The sequence below is a fragment of the Polyodon spathula genome, chromosome 42 (genome assembly GCF_017654505.1).
Source record: "Polyodon spathula isolate WHYD16114869_AA chromosome 42, ASM1765450v1, whole genome shotgun sequence".
Taxonomy (NCBI): Eukaryota; Metazoa; Chordata; class Actinopteri; order Acipenseriformes; family Polyodontidae; genus Polyodon; species Polyodon spathula.
In genome coordinates, this window is record NC_054575.1 from 992,195 (window position 1) to 1,014,977 (window position 22,783).

At 37.7% G+C, this 22,783-nt stretch overlaps 1 protein-coding gene across 1 annotated transcript; it reads right to left on the reverse strand.

The window, feature by feature from the left end:
• Nucleotides 1-1,518: 1,518 nt before the first annotated feature.
• Nucleotides 1,519-22,504, reverse strand: LOC121305240 (protein mono-ADP-ribosyltransferase PARP14-like). Its single transcript, XM_041236788.1, has 15 exons — nucleotides 22,085-22,504; nucleotides 19,149-19,282; nucleotides 17,520-17,547; nucleotides 15,099-17,266; nucleotides 13,672-13,908; nucleotides 12,325-12,549; nucleotides 11,607-11,673; nucleotides 11,014-11,157; nucleotides 10,423-10,482; nucleotides 9,233-9,409; nucleotides 8,540-8,731; nucleotides 6,234-6,875; nucleotides 5,290-5,423; nucleotides 3,652-3,829; nucleotides 1,519-2,502 (listed from the first exon to the last, which is right to left on the reverse strand). The coding sequence occupies exons 1-15, from the start codon at nucleotides 22,257-22,259 to the stop codon at nucleotides 2,219-2,221; spliced, it is 4,845 nt and encodes a 1,614-aa protein (XP_041092722.1). The 5' UTR covers nucleotides 22,260-22,504; the 3' UTR covers nucleotides 1,519-2,218.
• Between the last annotated feature and the right edge of the window lie 279 nt (nucleotides 22,505-22,783).

The window sequence follows — 22,783 nt, forward strand, 5'->3', positions numbered from 1 at the left end:
TATTAAATTCTATAAAATATTTAGTTCTTCTAAAATGTGATGATTTCCATTCCTATTTTAGATAAAGTGAATTGGCCTTATAATTACAAGTTGGCATTATGGAGCATTGTATGGGTGTAAAATCAATATTGATAAGGGTCATTTTTTTAGTTGGCCCTTGGGTCTTGACAAGTTGAATCAAGTTCAAATCCTCAGCAGCCAACATGATGTACAGAGGCCCCAAATTCCTCCTGATGGGGCTGGACACGCCACAGAGCTTGATTCAATTGATCTCAAAAGCAGCTGATCTAACAACTTCTCTTAAAACATACAAAAGTTATTTTTTGTCATATTTGTATGGAAAGAAATAAACAAGGAGACAAACATGCACTGTTGGAAGTTTTTATTTACATAATTTTGTGTTTGAAAATAAACATATCATCTTCTTTAAAACTGTTAAAAAAAGATTTGTGAACTACATAATTGATTGAATTTATCAAAAACAGTCTAAACTAAATATATTCCCTAAAACGGTCATTAAAGATTTGCAAACTGAACGCAGTAGTGATTCAAGGAAACACATGTACATGGATTAGGGAGTGGTTAACATGTAGAAAACAGAAAGTACTGATTAGAGGAGAAACCTCAGAATGGAGTGTGGTAACCAGTGGTGTACCACATGGATCAGTATTAGGTCCTCTGCTATTCCTAATCTACATTAATGATTTAGATTCTGGTATAGTTTAAGCAAACTTGTTAAATTCGCAGACGACACAAAAATAGGAGGAGTGGCAAACACTGTTACAGCAGCAAAGGTCATTCAAAGTGATCTAGACAAGATTCAGAACTGGGCAGACACATGGCAAATGACATTTAATAGAGAAAAGTGTAAGGTACTGCACGCAGGAAATAAAAATGTGCATTATAAATATCATATGGGAGATACTGAAATTGGAGAAGGAATCTATGAAAAAGACCTAGGAGTTTTTGTTGACTCAGAAATGTCTTCATCTAGACAATGTGGGGAAGCTATAAAAAAGGCCAACAAGATGCTCGGATACATTGTGAAAAGTGTTGAATTCAAATCAAGGGAAGTAATGTTAAAACTGTACAATGCACTAGTAAGACCTCATCTTGAATATTGTGTTCAGTTCTGGTCACCTCGCTATAGAAAGAGTGCAAAGAAGAGCGAACAGAATTATTCCAGGTTTAAAGGCATGTCATATGCAGACAGGCTAAAAGAATTGAATCTGTTCAGTCTTGAACAAAGAAGACTACGCGGCGACCTAATTCAAACATTCAAAATTCTAAAAGGTATTGACAATGTCGACCCAGGGGACTTTTTCGACCTGAAAAAAGAAACAAGGACCAGGGGTTCTTAGGGTTTTAGACAAAGGGGCATTTAGAACAGAAAATAGGAGGCACTTTTTTACACAGAGAATCGTGAGGGTCTGGAATCAACTCCCCAGTAATGTTGTTGAAGCTGACACCCTGGGATCCTTCAAGAAGCTGCTTGATGAGATTCTGGGATCAATAAGCTACTAACAACCAAACGAGCAAGATGGGCCGAATGGCCTCCTCTCTTTTGTAAACTTTCTTATGTTCTTATGTAAAGAGTGCCCTTAGTCTTTATCCAAACACATTTTAAACATAATGTTGTTTAAGCTGTTATTTGGTTGTATAATAATGAGTAAGGGCCTTCGTGGTTTTGGGCCTTATAGTTACAGGAAAACATTGGCACCTTCTACGCCTAGTCACATCTTGAGATCAGCGAATGTTGAACTTTGTGGAGTTTGTAGCAATCATCTAAAATCAGGAGGGGCAAGGGCCTTTATTTGTTATGCTCCCTGCCTTTGGAAATCTGGTCCAAGTCTTTTAAATCATATTGTTTTTAAAAAAAACGAAACAACATAATTGTTTGCATTGGCTTTTTCTTGAGCTGGATTGATTGGCCATAGGCTTTTTAAAAATATTTCTTTGTACATTAGAGTTTTTAATATAAAGCACACTGTCATGTTCTGCATGAAGAGTTGCATTGCATATTGATGAAAATCCACCAAACCGCCACTCAAATCAAACATTTGTATTTCATTGACAAACTTTTTGTTCTTCAAATTTGCATGTATTGCCCAGAATGGACGGCAAATAATAATTCAAAATAAATCAGTTTGCATTATTGCCAGTAGTTCATGTTGAAAGATTCCACATTGTCAGCTTTAACTGGAACATAAACAAAGAGTTACTGAAACGTTATTAAATAATCTGGGTAAGCTTGGTCATCATGAAAGATGACGAAAATTGTGGGATTTTGAGCATTGTTCACCAAGCTGTCATAGCGGTCATGTGCGTCAGTAGAGCGCTTAGGTGGTACTTTCATTGTGGAGTTTCCAACTGTGTATCTACCAGTCAGAACCCGGGCCACATACATATACCTCAGACCCTTCGAGTCAGGTAATGAATATGTAGGCTGGGCAGAATAGCTGGCGTTGACAGCAAAGTAGACCCCATGTCCATAGGCTGTGGCTTAAGAAAAAATAAACAAAAATAATGAAATAAACTTGGTAAAAACATTTTGGTAACACTTTACATTAAGTGTCTCTAATTACACAGGAAATACATGTGTACTTACACAATTATCATGTTATCACGCACAGTTACAATGTACATCTTTTTATATTTATATATGTAAGTATACAATTCTATCAGAAAAAGAAAAGTTAGGTTTAGAGATAGGGATTGCGGGGTTAGGGTTAGAGCTAGTGTTAGGGTTATATAATCCAAAAAATGTACACATTATCCCCCATTATAGGTACATCTTTTATATTTTGGGTCATTTTGAACAGATGCAATTTCAAACTAATTTAAACAGCCTTAGACTGATTAAATGTTTTTATTTGCAAAAGTAAATAATGCTCTTTTAGTCCAGGAGCTGTGATAAAACGTATTTTACTGCTAACCTGGGAGCTCCTCATTCTGGAGAATCAGTGAAATGCTGTTGCAATACTGACAGAGAAAATGAGGCTCTGCCTTGTGTATATATATATATATATATATATATATATATATATATATATATATATATATATATATATATATATATATATATATATACACACACACACACACACACACACACATATATATATATATATACATATATATATATATATATTTATATATATATATATATATATATATATATATATATATATATATATATATATATATATATATATATATATAGTTTTTTTTTTTTCTTTTTGTTGATAAACTATCTATAGGCAGGTGCAGCCCACGTCAGGTAAAGGTCTTCAAATATGTTTATAATATATTATTTTATAATTATATTAATTTAATTATAAATAAACATCTCAAAGGTTCTGTTTTCTGTGTATAAGTTCATGACCCCAACTTAGGAAAAGTCATAAAATATTATACACAAAATTAAAAGAAAAATAGCATTTAGCTAGCAGTATAGCAGTGTGTTTGTTTTCTGTCCCCATTCCCCCTGAAACTATAACTTCAGCAATTAAAAGGACGCTATTTATTTTGAAAATGTTGTCAAAGTCATTTTTCCAGTTTCTTAGATCTAAAAATGAACACATTTCAGTGGGCCTCATGCTTTTTTTCTGCAGATGTAAATATCTCCACGGAAACCCTCATAATCCTTACCATTCTTCCCTGCGTAACTCCTGTTGAATCCGGTCTTCTCAATTGATTCACATGAAGCCAGTTTAGTGCCGTGGTAGAGAATCCTCTCCCTCACTTGGTTCTGTCCATTCTTTGCCTCAAGTTGTTTCTTTTTCAAATCGTAACTTTGCCTCAAATACTGGTTCTGAATCCTTTCTACCTGTAGGGACAGACACAAAGGAGTGAGATTTGATCTTGGCTCCAAGACCAGGTTTATTAATAGAAAATTAAATGTGTCTGTTAGAGCATTCTTTGCTTTACGTGAGACCACAAACACATACAAAATATGACACCAATATCTGAACACCTGTACCCAAGGGTTCTCTGGCTGACAGTAGCACGGGCATTTTCAAATGAAAAACGTTCAGTATACTTAACTAAAGGACCACAGTGGATAAACAATAGTTCAGAATTTAGAGATACAAAATTAAACTTAAATTCAACAGCAAATGTTTTGACAATAAGTATTTTTTTTCAGTACACATGTATTTGCCAAGTAACTACTGTGTAAACACACAGTAATTAGAGACACTTGTGTAAATAGGTTATTGACAGGAAAGAAGCCAGTAAAAAAATCATGGCTTGCAAACAGATTTCTTTAACCTAGTGCTGTATCAGATATCATGTTTGAAAATTAAAATACATATTTGAAAAGTGCACAGTTTAAACCTATATGGTGAATGAGTGTGCATGGCAGCAAAAATTAATGAAACTATTTATTAGCAAAAATTACTTTAAAGACTAGACCTGAGATCCAGTTAATGTAATCTACAAAGGTTGTCGCTCAAAAGAGACGACTTCCCAATGTTGCTTGTGAAGGGAAAGTTGCTTGAAAACACAGTGGAGGTACTTATAGGCTTTTGATGCCTTGGTAACCACACTCACTTATTTTTACTTAAATCTATCATTGTGTTTGAGATGGCATTTACTACATAGTTTATGATGTAATTATTTACTATTCCTTTCTGTTAAAATGTCATGTTATGCAGTCTATTTATCAATTTATATATATATATATATATATATATATATATATATATATATATAGCTCATCAACCAGTCACATCCATGAGTTATTCTCATCAAACAGTAAATGACAGACGTCACAATAAATGCGTTCCCTAGTATATTTCCATGTTGACAAACCAAGTTATTTGTTATTAAACTTGGATGTCCTGTAACATACATATGCATGGATGGATGTGCCTGAGGGTCTGCAAAAACCTGCAAAAAAATACTTTGGAAGAAGGAGGAGAAGGACATGTTTACCTTACTTTAGCGACTTATTTCTCTTTACTATTTGTCAGGTAATGACTTTTTTTCTACAATTCACCTAAGAATGTTCGGAACTAAAAAATCAAAGTGAAATGGTGCTTTTGGCTGATTTACTTTTGCAACGCCAATATCCTGAAAAATAAAAAAAAAACAGTATCCTGATAACTTGGCACAAGGAACTACCTTTCCTTGCAATACCATAACACATCAAATCGCAGCCTAAGTATTATTAATAGGTTATTATATGGGGAATGATTCGCAATGATTCACACAAACAATCAGGTTGATAGAAACAAGGAGTTGATGTCAACCAAGCTGTTTCAAAGTGTAGTTTACTGTGCTTACTTTGTGTACTGTGTTGGTAGCTGTTTTGTTGAAGTATTTTACAACGTCCAGGTATTCTTTGGTGTGAGGCTGTAGCTGGAACTTCTTGAAAAGTTGATCGTTCATGTTGTCCCAATAAACAGGTAAGATGTAGTCTGTATATGTAATGTGAGATTGCAGATTAGTTAACCAACAGTAACTCTTTTAAATCTGTTTTCTTGTGGTACAGCAATGTAATTCATATTGCTATAAGGTTTTAACTGATAACACACAGATATAGATATATATATAGATATATATAGATATAGATATAGATATAGTTTTGATTTGTGGTACATATGAAATCAATCCACTGTAATTGAAAATCATCGAAAATTGACAAAATAGGCAAATTTGTGATCATATAATTTAATTGATGATTATAATAAACCAGCTGCCTATTTATTCTGGCAATTTTCATGTAGAAAATTGGCTTTATTGTTTGCAGATTATTACTCTAAGCCCTCAAATAAGCAATTTGGCCAGTTTTGCTTCATTTATAAAAATACAGATTATTTTATTGTTATTATGAAAAACAGAAATATTATTTCAGTAGAACATCAATAACAAAATAAGAATATGTTTATAATTGTAGCATTACAACAATATAAATCACAACATAGTATAACACAGTGGCTAAAAGTATTTGAGTAGTCACATCACTTTTTAGAAATTATTTTTTGGTGCTATATATTTCAAAGCAGACGCCCTTCAAACTCTCATCAATGCTAATGTCTTTATCTAGTACATATATAAACTTGCATCGCAAATTTTCAATCACATCATATACAGGGTGATTATCTGCAATTAATTTCAATAGAAAGAGAAAAAGAACACATAGCCACAAATGGTGTTAATTAAAGACTGGATGACAGAAACAAAAATACACCACGATCCAAGGTTTTAATATTCTGAATTAAGCTCACCTGTCATTTTCTCCATCCTCTTCACTCTCACACTTTGTTTGCAGTCTTGGTCAGTTGCCATCATCTGTTGAAGGTCAATCCAGAGAATCTTCCCAGTTCTATCCCTCAACACAGTCTCCTTGCTTGTTCTGTTAGTTTCCAAGTGCAAATTGGCTTCAGGATCAAATGCCTTCCAACGGTCATCTTCTTCATAGTACCACTGCACAAAAGCTTCAGCCAAAATCTGTTTCCCCTCCTTTAGTTGCCTTTCTAGTGCAGACCTCAGATAATGCTGGACCATTCGGCTGACTTCCATTACCTCTGATTTGACTCCCCTAATCAATAGCTTGTTGCTACCATCGTGTTCGATGGTCGCCTGCACTCTTAAAAGCTTTGCCTTGTTTAAAACAGCCTGGACCTCCTCTTTTTTCAGATTGGAGATGTTCTCTGCCAGTAGGGACTCTTCATGGAATTGCAGATTGAAAATGGATTCCAGCTTCTGTTTGGCCTTCTCTGTGTCGCTTCTCTTAAGGCCGATCACATCAAAAATTGCTGGAAGAAAAATGTCTTGTGATCTGCGAAATAACTCCCTCTTATCCGTGTCCGGAGTCTGTTTTAGAAGTTGCAAGGTTTTCACTTTCTGCATCAAGTGCTTGGTGAACTCTGTGATAAAAAGCAATGGCATATGAGGAAATACCTTAACAAAATAAATTTAAGAGCGACTGGCAAATTCGATATTGAGGGGTATGTTTTCTCTGCCGTTTCAAAGCAGATCAGGTCGGCATTTCATCCGTTATGACACCCATCACGCATAATGACTAATTATTAGTGGTCAATTTTAGCCAACCACTCTAGCCTGGTCAAGCATTCTAAATAGTGGCACTGAAAAATAAAACGTGCTGAAACAGGAGAGGGGCGGGGCTCGACCATAATGAGTACAAGTTAGTTCTGTTCAACTACCTAATATTTTGTTCTGTGCATATTATTTTTACTGGTAAATGTATGCTATAAAAGCCTGTGTAATACACTTTATATGCTGCATTTTCTACCATTTTTTAATTTGTGTTGGAACTCTAGCTTTACAAGGTGTAGCTTCGCTGTGACCAAACGTTATTTCAATTAGAATGTTGGTGACTCTAAATGAGACATTTCTCAGTGGTGTAAAGGTCGATTTCATCCATGCTCTGCTTGAATTTAAAAATCAAGTAAGCTGCAGTGCATTGCATTTTAATTCCCTATATTTTTACATTTTTTCTCAGCAGTACACTTCCAAAATAAAGTCTCAATTATTTCTATGTGTTCTGCTTTCATCTTAAAATGGTCAGTTTAAGAAATAAACTTAGTTTTCCCTGCAACAACTGACCCTGCTTTAGTCAAAAACTCAGCTGCATGCTGTTTTTCATTATGGTAACATCTTAAATTACCGGGTGCAGAATTAAAACATCCTTAAAAACTCACGACAATAAACAATATAACTAAATCTATTTTACCTGGAATAGTTGTGGCTGCTAAGATGTAACAGACGAAATAAATCTGCTCATTCAATTTTATTTAGCCACTCTACGACTTGACTGGCAAAAAGACAACACTGGTTTATTTGAGTTCACAAACAAAAAAAAAAAAAAAGCTTGATACGGTAACCTTTTCACTCACCTGTTTAGCACGTTACATGCTTAAAAAACGTAGAACACGGTTTAAAGTAGTAAAGAGAAAGTCTCATTAAAAGCCAAATAATTTCGTACTTGTTACACAAAAGAGAAAAAAAAACTTAGTCGAGGTTGGATTTGTGTTTTGGATGCTCACTTCCATTTTCTTATTCTTGCTATGATTGGCTGCAAAGCCAACAACACTACCCAGTGATTGGATAATGTTTTGTTTTGTGGGTTTTACTGGTCGTATCTTTCGCTGTTCGTTTTGGTAATTTTAACTCAACTCAATTAACCAAACACTGAGCACCTGGTGTTTTTATGAACTCACATGACTTGAGCTCAGTATTTTGTTACTCAACAAGGAACAATACTACTCAAACAATCAACAAATCAATCTACCCACTACTTAAAATGTAAATAACATTATGTATGTGCCCAGTGAGTTATTCATGTAAAACTATGTTTTCATTGTGCATTTATACATATACAAAGCATCTATACATTAACTATATGTCACAAAATTACATTAACTGTGAATCTATACACTTGACACACAGCTTTCAATGAACGCACATGGAAAGAATTAAACAAATAGAAAACAAAGTCTTGCCACAGTAACTGCTAAATGCTCATGCAGCTGAACTGTCACAGTCACACCAGCAAAGTGTGCTCCATTACCTATGGGTGTACGTAGTGGTGCAGCCCTTCCAAAACAACCCTCCACAGTGCATTTGAAAACGGTGAAGACATCTCTCTTCCACAGGACGATCCGGACTGTGGAGACGAAGTGCAACTTTCTGTCCCGTACAGCGGAAGCGACCCCGTCAACCATAGCTTTAGCAACCAGCCAGGGATCCAAACCACCTACCCCTGGAAGACAGGCGCTGGTGTCATGAATTGCTGGATGAATCCAACATTGATAACAGCTGATTGGCCTGCCAAGTTGCTTACTGCAGCCCAATGGAACTGGGGTCAAAGTATTTTTTTTAATTAAAAAGTACAGTAGCTCTTTGTGAAATGTATTCAACCAAGTAAACGTATATATATATATATATATATATATATATATATATATATTATATATAAACGTATATCCTATAGGATGTCACAGCAGAGGATATATCAACAGGATATCACAGCAAGAACATCATTGCATAAATGACATCCAATATAAAACCCAAATTCTACTGTATGAAATAGAGTTTCTCTGTTCCGTTTCTGTTTTTCTTTTTTTTTCTTTTTTTTTACGAGGTCCTGGATTTTATTTTACTTTTTTATGGACATTTCTTTAACTATCACACCCTCAGCTGGAGACACACTTGGTGACAGAATGTCTCACTCGCTGAACAGATGAAAATGGACACTACTTACCTGTACATATTGCTGGGAAGGCCACTGATTTATAAGATTGTTGTTCACACAGGAGAATGACCCTTTTGGTTTGCTTTTTAATGAAGCCTGCGTCTTTTTCACCACACACATGCATGATCAGTTTGCATTTGAGATTTCCTGGCTGTGTGACCACAATCTCTTCAGGAGGTACAGTAGCTAGAAGAAAAAGAGGTAAAGGTTCAAATAAATAGTAATAAGAATTGTGTAGGATCTAAAGCATTAAATATACAGTTATGGACAAAAGTTTTGCATCACACTAGATAATTATATAAACACACACGCGCGTATTTACTATGTAACTACAATTTACTACAGTGATAAAAGACAGTTAATGTAAAGTGTTTCCCGATGCATGCCGTCAGGGGAGTGCAGGTTTGCATCCTTGGAGAGCCAAGTAACCGATCTTCACTGGGTATTTCACAGGAGACATAATATACAGGGACTACCACCTTATTGCGCTATGGCACACCCTACTGGCCCAGTGGGCTATAGCAAGCACCTGCTGGCTGGCCATTGTCCATAAAGCTCCTCAGTAAACAAGCAATTGTTTAGGTGAGTAGATCAGAGAACATTCAGTGACCTCCAGTTTCTTTGGAGTTGTTGTAGGGAATTACTTTTTTTTTTTTTCATTTAGAGCATCCACTTATTTTACCCTCGATTTTCTCCCTAATTTAGAATGTCCAATTATTTTGTTCCCCTCACCGCAGCAATTCCCTATACAGCTCAGAATAACTGAAGGTTTAGTGAGCATCCTTCGACCAAGCCAGCTTCCTCTTGTAAGCCAGGAAGTCGAGAGTGGACATCAGCAAGCTACCGACCTCTAAAAGAAAAAGGCCAGCCCAGCAGGTGTCCACCTGAGCTCACTGGAGACTGTAGGGTCCGCTGTAGTGTGATGAGGAGAAACAGTCCTTGCTGGTTTTTGCCTTCCTAACCCGCGGAAGTGCTAAAGGCAACGCAACGCTCACTTGGGAATCCCCAACTAAGATTGCTCACGTCACACAGCCAGGACGCGAACATGCACTGCCCTGACTGTGTGACTCACCTTGCACACTTGGGGACTATATTCTGGGGAATTTTTGTAGTGAGTGAACATAATTGGACTTTCTAAATCGGAGAAAAAAACAAGGGTAAAATAACGCTAATTAAAAATAAATAAATAAAACACAAACCTGTCTGAAGGGATCTTTGAACGCCAGGTCCAGCTGCAGAGAGTATAGCCAGTGCTACACCTGTAAGAAGAGCAAAACACTGAAATGTCATGGGTGCCAAAAGATGAACGCCACATGAGTGCGAAACAGCTACTCTGCGCACCGCAAGCAAGTGTCTTAATCACAACGCAAAAGAGCAGTAAGTCTTTTTGCAGGATATGTAAGTATACAATTGTATCAGTACACAATTTCAATACACAATATGCTTCGGTTGTTCAAATGTTTGTGGCGTACTCATTAAAAATGTTTTTAAAAAATTATATTCGACTATTTCTCCTTTCGTTATACTATTTACAGTGTTTTGAATACAGCCGTCAGAAAGACTGCTGCAGGGCTTCTAGGTATGAGTCTCTTGTCCTTCCAGTGTTAAGTACATTGTAACTATGCATTATAACATTGAAATTATGTGTAAGTACACATGCATTTATTAATTAACTACTATGTAGTAATTAGAGAAGCATGTAAATATTACCAAGTTTTCTTATGTTCTTGTCTTGCTATGTTGAATGTTAGTGTCTCTACAACCCAAGTAGATACTATGTCAGTACATACCTTTATAATCTGTCGTGAAATCTGTGGAGTTGACAATGACATCCACAGTTTCTGTGACAATATCTCCATGGACCACTTGCAACTTCACTCCGTCCATCATTATAGTAATATCATCAGGATGGGATGAGACAGAGTGGTAGAAGACTGGCAAAATAAAGGGAGCACCTCTATATTAGGATTTGGTCTGCCTTTTGCAGTATCAGGGGGCAGCTGTTTATTGCTAGTTAACATTTTGACACTTATGAAAATAGTAGTATAACCATGGAAAAATATTTAGTATAACCATGGAAAACAAACCACAAAACACTGTGTTAATCTTTTAAAAGGGTTTTATCAGAAAGTATATACGTTAGTTCACCAAAAGGGTTGAAAAGTTTAGTTAAAAGTCTTAATTTTCCAGGAAGTGATGGAAACGAACTACAATAATGAAAATACAGAATATTGATTGACTTGATCCAAGATATACCCAGAAATAAAGACATAAAAAAAACACGTGCCTTTAATTTGGTGGCTTAACATGACATTTAGGGAAACAGAATTATGGAATAATATTATCATGTTTACAAACGAGCACAGAGGTAAAAACAACTCACTTTGCTCCGATTCGGTTTCCATTCTTAACTCCTTCAGATCTATTCCTTTTTGTGCATCTCGAAATGCCTGTTATATGCAGACATACTTGTATTTATAAAGTCATAGAGACAGTGGAAACTTGAAATCAATCAATCAGCAGAACCACATTATGATCTCGATGCATTACCAGAAATGACCATTTCAAAATGCATTTGACATGATCTTCAAGGGCAATCCATACAGATGGAGGGATTAAAATTGCAACACAGTGGGTTTTGTACTAAGAGGCAAATAGTAACATACTGATATAGCCAGTGTTTTAAAGAAGCTCTAGCTAGCAAAACCATTAGCAGACCACAACATTACACCAATTCATTGGAATAAATATTACACAGTACAAACAGTGCTCCTTGGTAGCACAATGGTTGTTATAGCAATAGAATATCATTAGTGTGTACTGGTTCATACTGTTGTTATCTAGGGCCCTGTGCATTGGACACTAATTTGGTCACTTTATTGAATTGGAGAGACCAAATTCTGGTATTTAACTACTGATTGCTAGCTGCAATCTACAAAAAAAGGGCTTGATCTCATTCTGTCTGTATACTGGAAACAAAAAGGACTGATTTAAAGCCACTTTCAACCTAGTCCCAGTGGGATATGGAACCTAACTACACGCTTGTATAGTGCAGCTTAACCTGCACCTCAAGATCAGCAGGCTCTCAGTGCTCGACCTACCGCTGTGGACTGTGTGTCGCGTGGGTGAATGACTATCCTCACTGTCTTGATCCAGCTGGAAATGTGGTCCTGCTCGAAACGGCTCACTTCACTCAGTAGAGCTTCGGCAGCTACCTCATGGGGGAAACCAAGAACCACCCCTGAACCAATCACAGGGAAGGAAATGGACTCCAGGGCCATGGAATTGCAGTGCTCCAGGCAGGCCTGCAAGCCTCTATGAAGAGCCTGAAGTCAATTAAAAAAAACATAATAATGTTTGTTTTCCTTTCATTTCAATTGGTTCATTTCTCAAAAAAATATACATGCTGCACGCTGTGACAATGTCGATAACAAGGCTTTTTTTTTTAAAAACTAATTGTTTTGTGCATCCATGTACATTGCTTTAGATTATAATAGTAAATCATACTGTAAAAATGAAGAATGGCACGTTCCAAACATAACTGTAATCATTATAGACACCCATTTTCCCACACAAGTCTTGCTAGAGTCCAACATAGGTAGTAACCGGCAACTTCATTAATTTCCTTCTGGGCATAATAAGTCAACGCATATTTTTTGTTCCTATACATGTGTGAGAGAGCTATTAAAGCAGTCTGACTGCCATACAGCGCTTAGTTTGTGCAGAGAGGCGGAAACAAGCAGTGACAATAATGGTTCTCAAGAATCGCACATTCCAAATCATAACAAGTTTCATTGAAACAGTACTGTACTAGTGTAACAAGTTTACAATCACATATTCCACATCATATACAAAATAGTAGTATGAGCAGAAAAAATGAATTCTAAGCAACCGCAGGACAAAAACAAAAAAGGAAAATACAGTGGTAATTTCAGAGATTAATTTTTTTTTTGCCTCTGGATATATTCTCCAGTTACAAACCCATACCCCTCTAAGAATCTGCTCCACGTCACTCAGCTGCCTACTACCGAAAACGAACATGAACAACACTGGCAGGGGACAGTCTATCTTTAGCACACGCAGTCACTTGCAGAATGAATAACACCGTTGAGAATTTTAAGAAAAAGTTATATTATGCCTAACTGAAAATGCTAAATTCTCGGGCAGCGTGCATTTGAGAGCAAAAGATAGAATGTGCATTATTGTTTATTTATTAGCAAACTCCCTTACCCAGGGCAACTTACAGCTGTGTAGAAAAAATACATATCAAGAATTACAGTACAATTAAGAGCAAGATACAAAATACAATGACTTCAATGACTTGACTGGTGCTATATAACTAGAGTCAGCATTGCTCTGGAAATACATGCTATGGAAATAAAAACCTTGCACAGCTACAATTTTTTGCAAAACCCTTATTTTATTCTGAATTTCTCTACACACTGTACCTTTATAGCGTTCCCCTGTGGTCCATCCCACTGGCTGCACAGAAGGAACAGCACCTGCTTACAGTCGAGACCTGAATCTCCACTGACCGCCATCACATTACCAGGGTGGAACTGTACACCGCTAGCAGACTGGACAAAGCTCTGTCCTAGCTTGGAGCCAGCTCTCTCCAGTAAAGCCTTAGCAACCCTTGTGGAGGCCAAGTCAAGGTCTTTCAGTGGAGCAACCAGCACATCAGTCTATATAAGGAAGAGGTCAGTAAAGTGAATAGACATCCATAAAAATAAAACAATAGAAAAAACAATATCCCCTCCAGTCACTGCATGCATAAATAACAAGAAATTAAGTTTCCTGTCTTTGTATCTATTTGTGTTCTAAGTTTGGGCAGGACAACTTCTCAAACTCCATAGTGTTCACATAAACTGTTTCTAAAATTTCAAAAAATGTAAAGAAAAAATCATGAATGAAGGGGATATATTAGAGCAGCATATCTACAAAAGTTTAAAATAGTAATTCCAAATCATCCAGATATACTAAACTCTCAATGGCGACTTTAGAAGTCATGAAAGAAACTAAGACATTGAAAAACACTTTTTGAAAACGTTGCGTCACTGAATTTTAGTATTTTAAGTATAGCAAAGTACAATGAAGCATAGTGAAAGCAAGGTAAAATCAAAAGGTAACCACTTTAAAGCTCAGAGAGTTATGGCAAAATATATTAAAACACATGGCAACCCATGGTAAAATGTGGCAAAGGAACAGTATAACCATGGCAGAAGAATTGTAAAACTGAAACAGATGTTTTACAGATTACTTACCTTAATGTTAGGGCTAATGGTCCACAATAGATGTTCAAAAATTTGGAAACAACAAATCCTTTCCAGCAAAACTAGCAGTAGAGATTGCATTGCTCATTTTTCCTCACTCAGACCCTTTACTTACTAAATACTAAAGCAGGTGGGATAATTTCTCGCATATTTTTAAAAAGACAATTTTCTATTCAGGGAGACAAAGATCTTTAGTGATAAATTATCTGGCAACAAATTCCCCAACCTCAATTGTGCTGCTTTCCTAGAAAAAGGAGAACATTTCTGGGGGAGATGCCTTGCTCATTAAAATATTTAGCGTTTTTTCCAAACTTTTGAACACTACTGTATACATATGTATAGTATATGATCTGTAATCAAAGAAATGTCTACCGGAAGCCATAATAGCAGTACAGTATTTCATGTCACATTTTTAAATTTGTCATGGAAAACTACAAAGCAGTGTGCAATTGAATATGTTAATGTAACATTATCCAATAGCTTTCATTCGGCTATATGAACCAAAATTAGTTAATTCTATAGGGTGTGGGAAAACTTTTGACCATGGCTAGCTAGAGAGAGAGAGAGAGAGAAACGAAATAAAAAGTAAATCACTACGTCACCTTTTGTTCCTCGATTTTGCCCTGGACTATCTCCACTTTGAGAGTGTCGACTCCAGCAGTGGCTTCTTCGGATACAGGGAATGCTGTGGCTCCTAGTTCCTTTTCTTGTATCCTCTCAAACTCTTCAGTACATTTGTCATTCCCAAAGAGCTTCTGACAAGCAGTCTGAAATTCTTTCACTGTCTCCTTTCTGATGTCAATGAGAGTAACAACACGAAGGGAGCTTGGTACCCTAGCAAAACTTCTCACTGCCGACACAATGCATTCAGCGCAGATTACCTGGGGAACTCCAAAGATCCCTGAGCTCAAGCATGGCACAGCCACTGACTCGAAGCCCATTTTATTAGCTAATTCCAAGGACTGCTTGATTGCACTCTCCAGAAGCTGTTTAACTCTGTCAGGACTTTTTCCATTTTCCCATTTAGGTCCAACTGCATGGATGACCTTTTTGCAAAACAGTTTACCAGCTGAAGTGACCACTGCATTTCCAGGCAACACCTTACCCGTCATCTTCACCAACTCTTTGCTCTCTTGTTGGATTGCTGCACCTCCTGCAGTGCTTATAGCCAATGCCAACCCACCTCCATGCATCAGATCCTCATTGGCAGCATTTACAATGGAATCCACCTTCAACTTGGTTATATCCCCTTGTTGGATAAGGAGAGAAAGATTGCTCCCTAGCTGGAAACTGCACAAGACGCCCTCTGATGCTCCTTCTGCTGGATACATTACCGCAACGTTACCAGTATCAGTCATCTTGAGCAGACAACAATATTTCTTGCCCAATAGAGTCAAGTACTCCTTTCCAGGCCCTTGGAAATACTCGTAAGCTCCTGGTTTTGAGATGATCAGCCTTTCTAAAACCAAAGTGTCGAGTGCTTGCTGAAGATAATTCTTGATGTCCATCACACGCTGGTAGGGTCCAGTTAGCTGGACAGCAGGTGACGGAGAATGCACAGTGATCATCTCAACCGCACAATTCTGAAAATCTATAAGCTCAAGCAGGTCGAAGAAATAGTCTGCCAGCTGGGAGCTCTGTAGAAGGACTTCTTGGGTGATTGTGGTGTTTATTTTTTCTATGTAGCTTTTGATCATTTCTCTTGCCCTTTTCACTTCATTGTTGTACCCTACAACATGAATCTTTTGACTAACTGTGTTGGATTTTTGTGAATACAAGATCTCAACATTTCTCGCTCCTGAATAGTTTAAATGAGATTCTGTGCTCTGCAGGAATTCCTTCAGTTGTGGAAGGTGGGTAGAAAGCAGACAATCCTCAGGGACTCTAATAACATCTTCTTGGAGTTCCACCAGGAGGACCTTCTCAGCTTCTTCAAGCCCCTTCTTAGAAAGCCCAAACAGTTTTACATCAAGATCTGCTTCTAAAGTAACAGGGCTTTGCAGTGTGCTGAAGAACTTTGTCATGAATTGCTGAGTGCCACTTCTTTTCAGGAATGAAATCTGGAGACTGGTGAGTTTGACAAAACGTTCCTGAACTTGATTCAACAATTCAAGTAGTTTCAGTCTCCCATAATGGACTTCTTCAGGGGCACCTTCTAAGAACAGAGAAAACTGACAGTCTCCAGATATAACTAGGCTGGGGAACTGTACTCGCAATTCATTTTCAAAAGAATTCCTTACAAGTTTATATTTTGGACCCCGTATCATACATTCTGTCTTAATTGAGCTTTCCGTCCTTATTTTCTGGAAAACCAAGGCATCTAGTATCTGCAGAATCTTCCGGATGTCTTCATTTAAGCCCACTATAACAGTGAAACCCTGACTCAATTCAGGGTAAATGCGGAGGGATTTGTTGACAAGTTCAGGACTTTTCATCAAAGTTTGTTGTTTGGTCAGGTTAGCTTCATAATGGCATTTGTACCTCTCCTGTATGTCCTCAAAAGCCTTTTTAATGTTTTCCTTCAAACATGAAGACTCATTACCCCCTTCTAGAGTCACTGTTGCCTCATCCTTCTCCTGACATAGATGAACCAAGCATCTCAGTAGAGAAAGTTGATGGTGCAACTCATTGCCAGCCTCTGCACAGTCCTGTAGGTAGCGGATTAAGTAGGAGTCCAGTTTGAGCACTATAAGAGGCCTAGTCAGACTTTCAGTCTCAGCCTTTCCTAATCCAAGAGGAGACTGTCGTCTTCTGGACTCTTGGTCAAGGTCTATAGATGAAATAACAAATGGTCATTACAAGCAGATTCACTTTCGTATTTATATTAAGTTAGGTTTTTGTTTTACTGAAGAGACTAATGCTATATGAGCTAAGGGTTTGAATCTTTTTGATCTGCAAGCACCAGAGTTTGGGTGAGTAATAACATACTGAATGAATTTGGGGGCTTTTCTTTCTAGTTTAGTTTAACAAAGCTAAATGGTACACTGACCCTATAAAAATCATGAATTAAAACAAATACCTACCAAATTGATTTCTCTTATCAACATTCACCTAGAAAGAAACACCACGTTAATTTGGAGTATATATATATAATATATATATATTAATATATATAATATATATATATTTATATATATATATATAATATATATATATATATATATATATTCTAATTATATTAAATTGAATGTCTATATGGCTGTATTTTGCACATTGCTTGTGTCTTGTAAATCTGGTGAAGTTGCACGGCATGAAATGATGATGATTTTAACTGACCACTTTTTAATCAATCCTGTGTGAATACCCTTTGTTGCAGATATATTTATGTTACCAGGGACCGGATAGTTGAGTTTAAAAATTGAGCACAGACACTTCAACTTTAAATAGTATATACCCTGTTATAGAAATCACTAAAATATGAGAACTGACTTATACTAAATGTCATGTTTACTGGAACAGGGAGGTGTATCTTGTGTTCAGCTTTGACTTTCCGCAGTCTTTGTTAAATCATTGCACCACCCAAGCTTAGGTTTGGCAGACTTCCAGACTATTTTTGTTGTTTAAGGAAAGGTTTATATCTAATTCAGAGCAGTGCCCAGAACAGGCTGCAGAACAGTAATAAGGAGGTATAACACAGTCCATATAACTATTGTTCGAACCAAAGCTATGGGAGAAATATCTTTTACAACTCCCAAATCAGTATGACAGAATAGCAAGCAGATGCAATAAACAAGCAAATTCGAATCGCATTAACCACAAAAAAGTTGTTTTTTTGCACTTCCTCTATTGATGATTGGGAAAGACGGGGGGGAGAGTATATATGAAAGTGGTTCAGAGATACAAATTAAATGCCAGAAAGACAGTTTTGTTAGTCGAGGGTTCAGATTGCTAGAATGTATTTTGTTTGTTTGTTTTGAAGTTTTAGTTGGAAGCAAAGCTTAAGAAGATCCTCTAAATAAAGCAAGAAAGAAGTCTTAGTTCTAATCATTTTCTGAGGTTTGAGATTATAAATTTTATGGTGACTTCTGCTGAGTGCTGGTGGTATTTACTCAAACCCTCTCGCTTAACAAATTCAACCTTGTCAGTGGTAACAGTAATCATGATAAATAATGACTGAAGCATCGTCGCTCCAATATTGAGTGATTATCATTGTTCTCATTTGTCTGAGATCTTGCCCGACTGCTTAGGGCTGAATTCCATGAATTCCTTCCAAAGTATGTGAAAAATTGCATCTTGGGTTTGCCAATTCTTAACAGGCCGGTTTCACAGACCCTGATTTAGCACTACACATGGACTGCTTTACCCAGTGTAACCTCATGAAGTCCAAGATTGGTGGCAATCAGGGTCTGTGAAACCAACTGTTTATGTCTAGAGTGCTCCTCAGGAAAATGCAGGTTGTATAATATCAATAAGGCAAACGCGTGCTGTATTTATTTGTAAATGACACAAAAGCCATGTATATTTACACTATTCTTTCAAAAATGGGAATTTTCACCAGGAACTACATATTACACAGCAATGGGTAAAATTCCCTGTAATCGTGAAATCCGTGTTAACAATGAACAAATACAGCTCTACCAATCATATAATGACCAAGCAACAAAGATAATCATTAAACATGATCCAGCCCAGTCCTCCACATGTGTGCCTACCTGCTGACTAGCAGGTGAGGTATGGGCTGATTTGAGTCCAGACGAGGCATATTCTGAGTCTCTGACCGTGATTACAATGCATCCACTGGGCATTTCAATCGAGTGCTCTCTTCTTTCTAGGACCCTTTTCTGAGCTGTAAAGAAAAAAACAGTAAAAGAAAACCATCTACTTTGGTATCTACTGCCATTACATTAAAGTGGCCACAGCTAACAAAATAGTTCCACAATATGTATCCACCATGCACATCTGCTCACAATGCATTTCACGTCTCAGACTGGCAAATAGGCACCACGCAAAATAAAACTCATGTAAGATCACTGTTTAGGCAATGTTAAAAAAAAAAAAAAGTCTGCAAGTATATAGATATATATATATATATCTATAGATCATTATCAATATATATATATATATATATATATATATATATATATATATATATATATTATATATATATATATATATATATATATATATATATATATATATATATAATCAGTATATTGTGTGTGTGTGTGTTTTTAAAGCCAGTCTTCCTATCAGAATTATTAACTGATGAGCTATAATTGCTTAAGCATTGCACATTGACTATGCTAAAATTTGGTGACGTTGGTGTTTTGTAACTGAACTGTATTTCGTTAAGACCGCCCATGCAGCATTCGACAGGCTGCACAAAATGCAGGTATATCAGCAGAGGTGATTAATAGTTGTTAGTTGCATTGGATCCTGTGGTTACTTAGTAAAACTCCAGCCAAGAGGCATTTGACCAGCTGCACAAAACGTGACAATAAACAGATTTGTGCTTAAGAGGGTGCAATGCTGCTTTGCACTCATGGATCACTCTGCAGGCCATTCTGACAAGTGACAATCCCCCAATCTGCCCTGGCAACCAGCGACTCTGGAGTCAACCACTCCGAGCGTTCTCGATCCAGGAGATCCCAGACTCTGTTCACTTTGGCTGAGATCAACAGCCTCCGCACCGCGGAGTATTCCAACACCTGCACACCTAGATGGGGGTTGTGCAGCAGGGACACCAGAAGGAATTCTTGCCCCTCGGTTGGAACGGCGTCTTGGCCAAACAGAAAGCATGCTCTGGGTCTGCAGTAGTTGGAGTAGTCCTATTTAAAATTCAAATTAGTATCCTCAATTTGAGGATGCTAAATGGATGGGCTTTTAACTAATTTCATTGAAAGAAACAGTCAAAAAATCGGAAAATTAAATATTCAAAACAAAAGGGGGGGGGTGGTACAGAGCACGCCACACAGAGCTCACTGGTCGACAAAGACCGACATGTCGCCAGCAGACTCGGCGTGGGCGTGCTCCAACTTAATCCGGGACCGGACCGGGGCTCTGAACATGGCTCCGCAGTCAAAGAGACCCTCCCCAGTGAACTTACACTTCCTGGTCTTGTAGATGGCCAGTCTAGCAAGAGCCAGGAGCAGATTCACCAGGAGGTCTCTCGCCTTGCTGCAGCTATGAACAGGGTGCCCAAAGATAAGAAGGGTGGGGGAGAAATGCAGCCAGAACTGCAGCAGAAGGTTCTTTAAGAGCACAAAGAACGGCTGCAGCCTGGCGCACAGAAAATAAATGTGGACCACCGACTCGGACTGACCGCAGAAAGGGCATGCGGCCTCCGAGTCGGTAAAGTGACGCAGGATCTCTCCTGACGCGAGCGCTCTGTGCAACACCCTCCATCCCAGCGGGGAGTGCAGGGCCTCCCACTGGGGACCAACACCCTCCAGTGGTCGAAGGGGTTCCCCCAAGCTGTGTCTCGGCGGGAGACAAGGGCGAGGATGTGGAGCACCATCGCGTAGAGGGTCCTCCTCGACGCGGATCGCAGGGGGGTCGAGGAGAACTGCAAAATCCTGCTCAGGTTGTTCTCGAGGGGAGGCCGCAGGGGGTCCCGCGTCTTGGGATCTATCAACAGGACCGGATAGCCGGGGGTGGGGGGGTTGATTTGCTCTCCGGTCCCAAGGACCCCCTCTAGACAGTGTCTGGGTGCAACGTTGCTTTGCACTCCTGGATCGCTCGGCGCCCGCCCTCCTGTGTGAGGTGCCTTCCTGCGTTAACCTATTTCTCTGCAATACTAAGAGTGCGAGAATGGCTATTTAAATAAACTTTAACTTTTTAAACGAGTTGTTTGAAAAGGCTTGAAAATATAATCTAATGCTTTATCTAAAAACAGATGTCAGGCTGGTGCCAACTTCTCAGAATGCATTGTCTGCGGTTGGCCTTGGGCAGTATGAAAAAAATACTTCCAGTTTTGAAATGAATAGAGGCTTTCAGTTATGAAGAAGTAAACATGCTGAAGCGCTGCCTTTGTTCATTTATTTCCTTCTTTCACTAAAACTTTTTCACTGAGTATTCTAACATACTGTAGGACACTTAACTACAAAATACACTGTATTAAACTAATAGAAATGTTAGAAATAAGACAAGCAGAAATGTACAGCAAACACCGATTTCATAATTCGACTCAACTAGGTAATGTCATTAAATTAGGGCTCGATTTGTAATGCCTGCATATAAAATTACTCTATTAAAAACATTTTGCTAATCAGATTTCGTTTTATTGTGCCTACACATTTACATTAGCTTATAAATCGTTAGTATATATTGGCTTACTACTAAAAAATTAACAAGATGAGAAATTGAGCGCTTGTTTCTTTTCTAAAATACATTTGTGAGTAAGTCGGGTGTGACGAGGAAACTGACAATTTGGATGATCAGATCCAAACTGTCAGTCAATTTTAAAACATTGTTTCGAGCACATTAGTGCAAAAATAAAAAAATAAAAAAAGAATAATTTGTTTTTGCGGGTCACATATGTCCCTCGTATCTTAAAGGAGCTTAAACTTAAGGTTATAATGAAAACAGTTACAGGAACCGCGCTTTGAAAATAGACCGAATAAAACACAAAATCTAAATCGCAGCCTACCTTCTTCGTCTTTGAATGCAATGTGGTAAACACTGTCACTGATTTTCTTCAGACTGCATTCGCCGCCGTCAGACTTTCTTTTAACTTTAAAATAGTTTCCAACCTTGTCTTGCTGGTTAACATCAAGCCCAGGCATATCAAAGTAAAGGAGATACCGATAGTTAGACGCCTCCATTGCACACAGTTTCACTTTGTTCAGAAATGAAGGCTACAATCAGCTTAATCAGCTTACAACATATCATATGTCCTTGTTTTCAGGTTAAATGCTTTCGTGCTATGTCAGCACATTTTTTATTTGACACTGTAAACATCAGACAGGTGCGGCTGTCTTCTCATTATACAAATAATCTACAGGGTTTTGACATGACTTCGGTGCACGACTCCGATTGCAAATTTCCTGTGAGAATACAATGAGGATTCAGACCAACCCCATTGTATTCTCCTGTTAGCTGGTACTTTGCGAAAGTTTGGGCAGTCGGTGTGTTGACATCAGCGCAAAACAAGCCAGGTTTACTTATTCCCCTTGGAATCATAAAAATAAAAGACAAATGACAACTAAAGTATAATTGTCTGTCAAATATTTATTATTAAGGTTGTCGGCGTTAGGCAGTGTTTTACAACACACAGTGCGTGTAAAAGCCGCATCAGTTGATCGCTTGTCTCTCAGTTCACTTTCACGTTTTAGTTTAATTTGTCAGT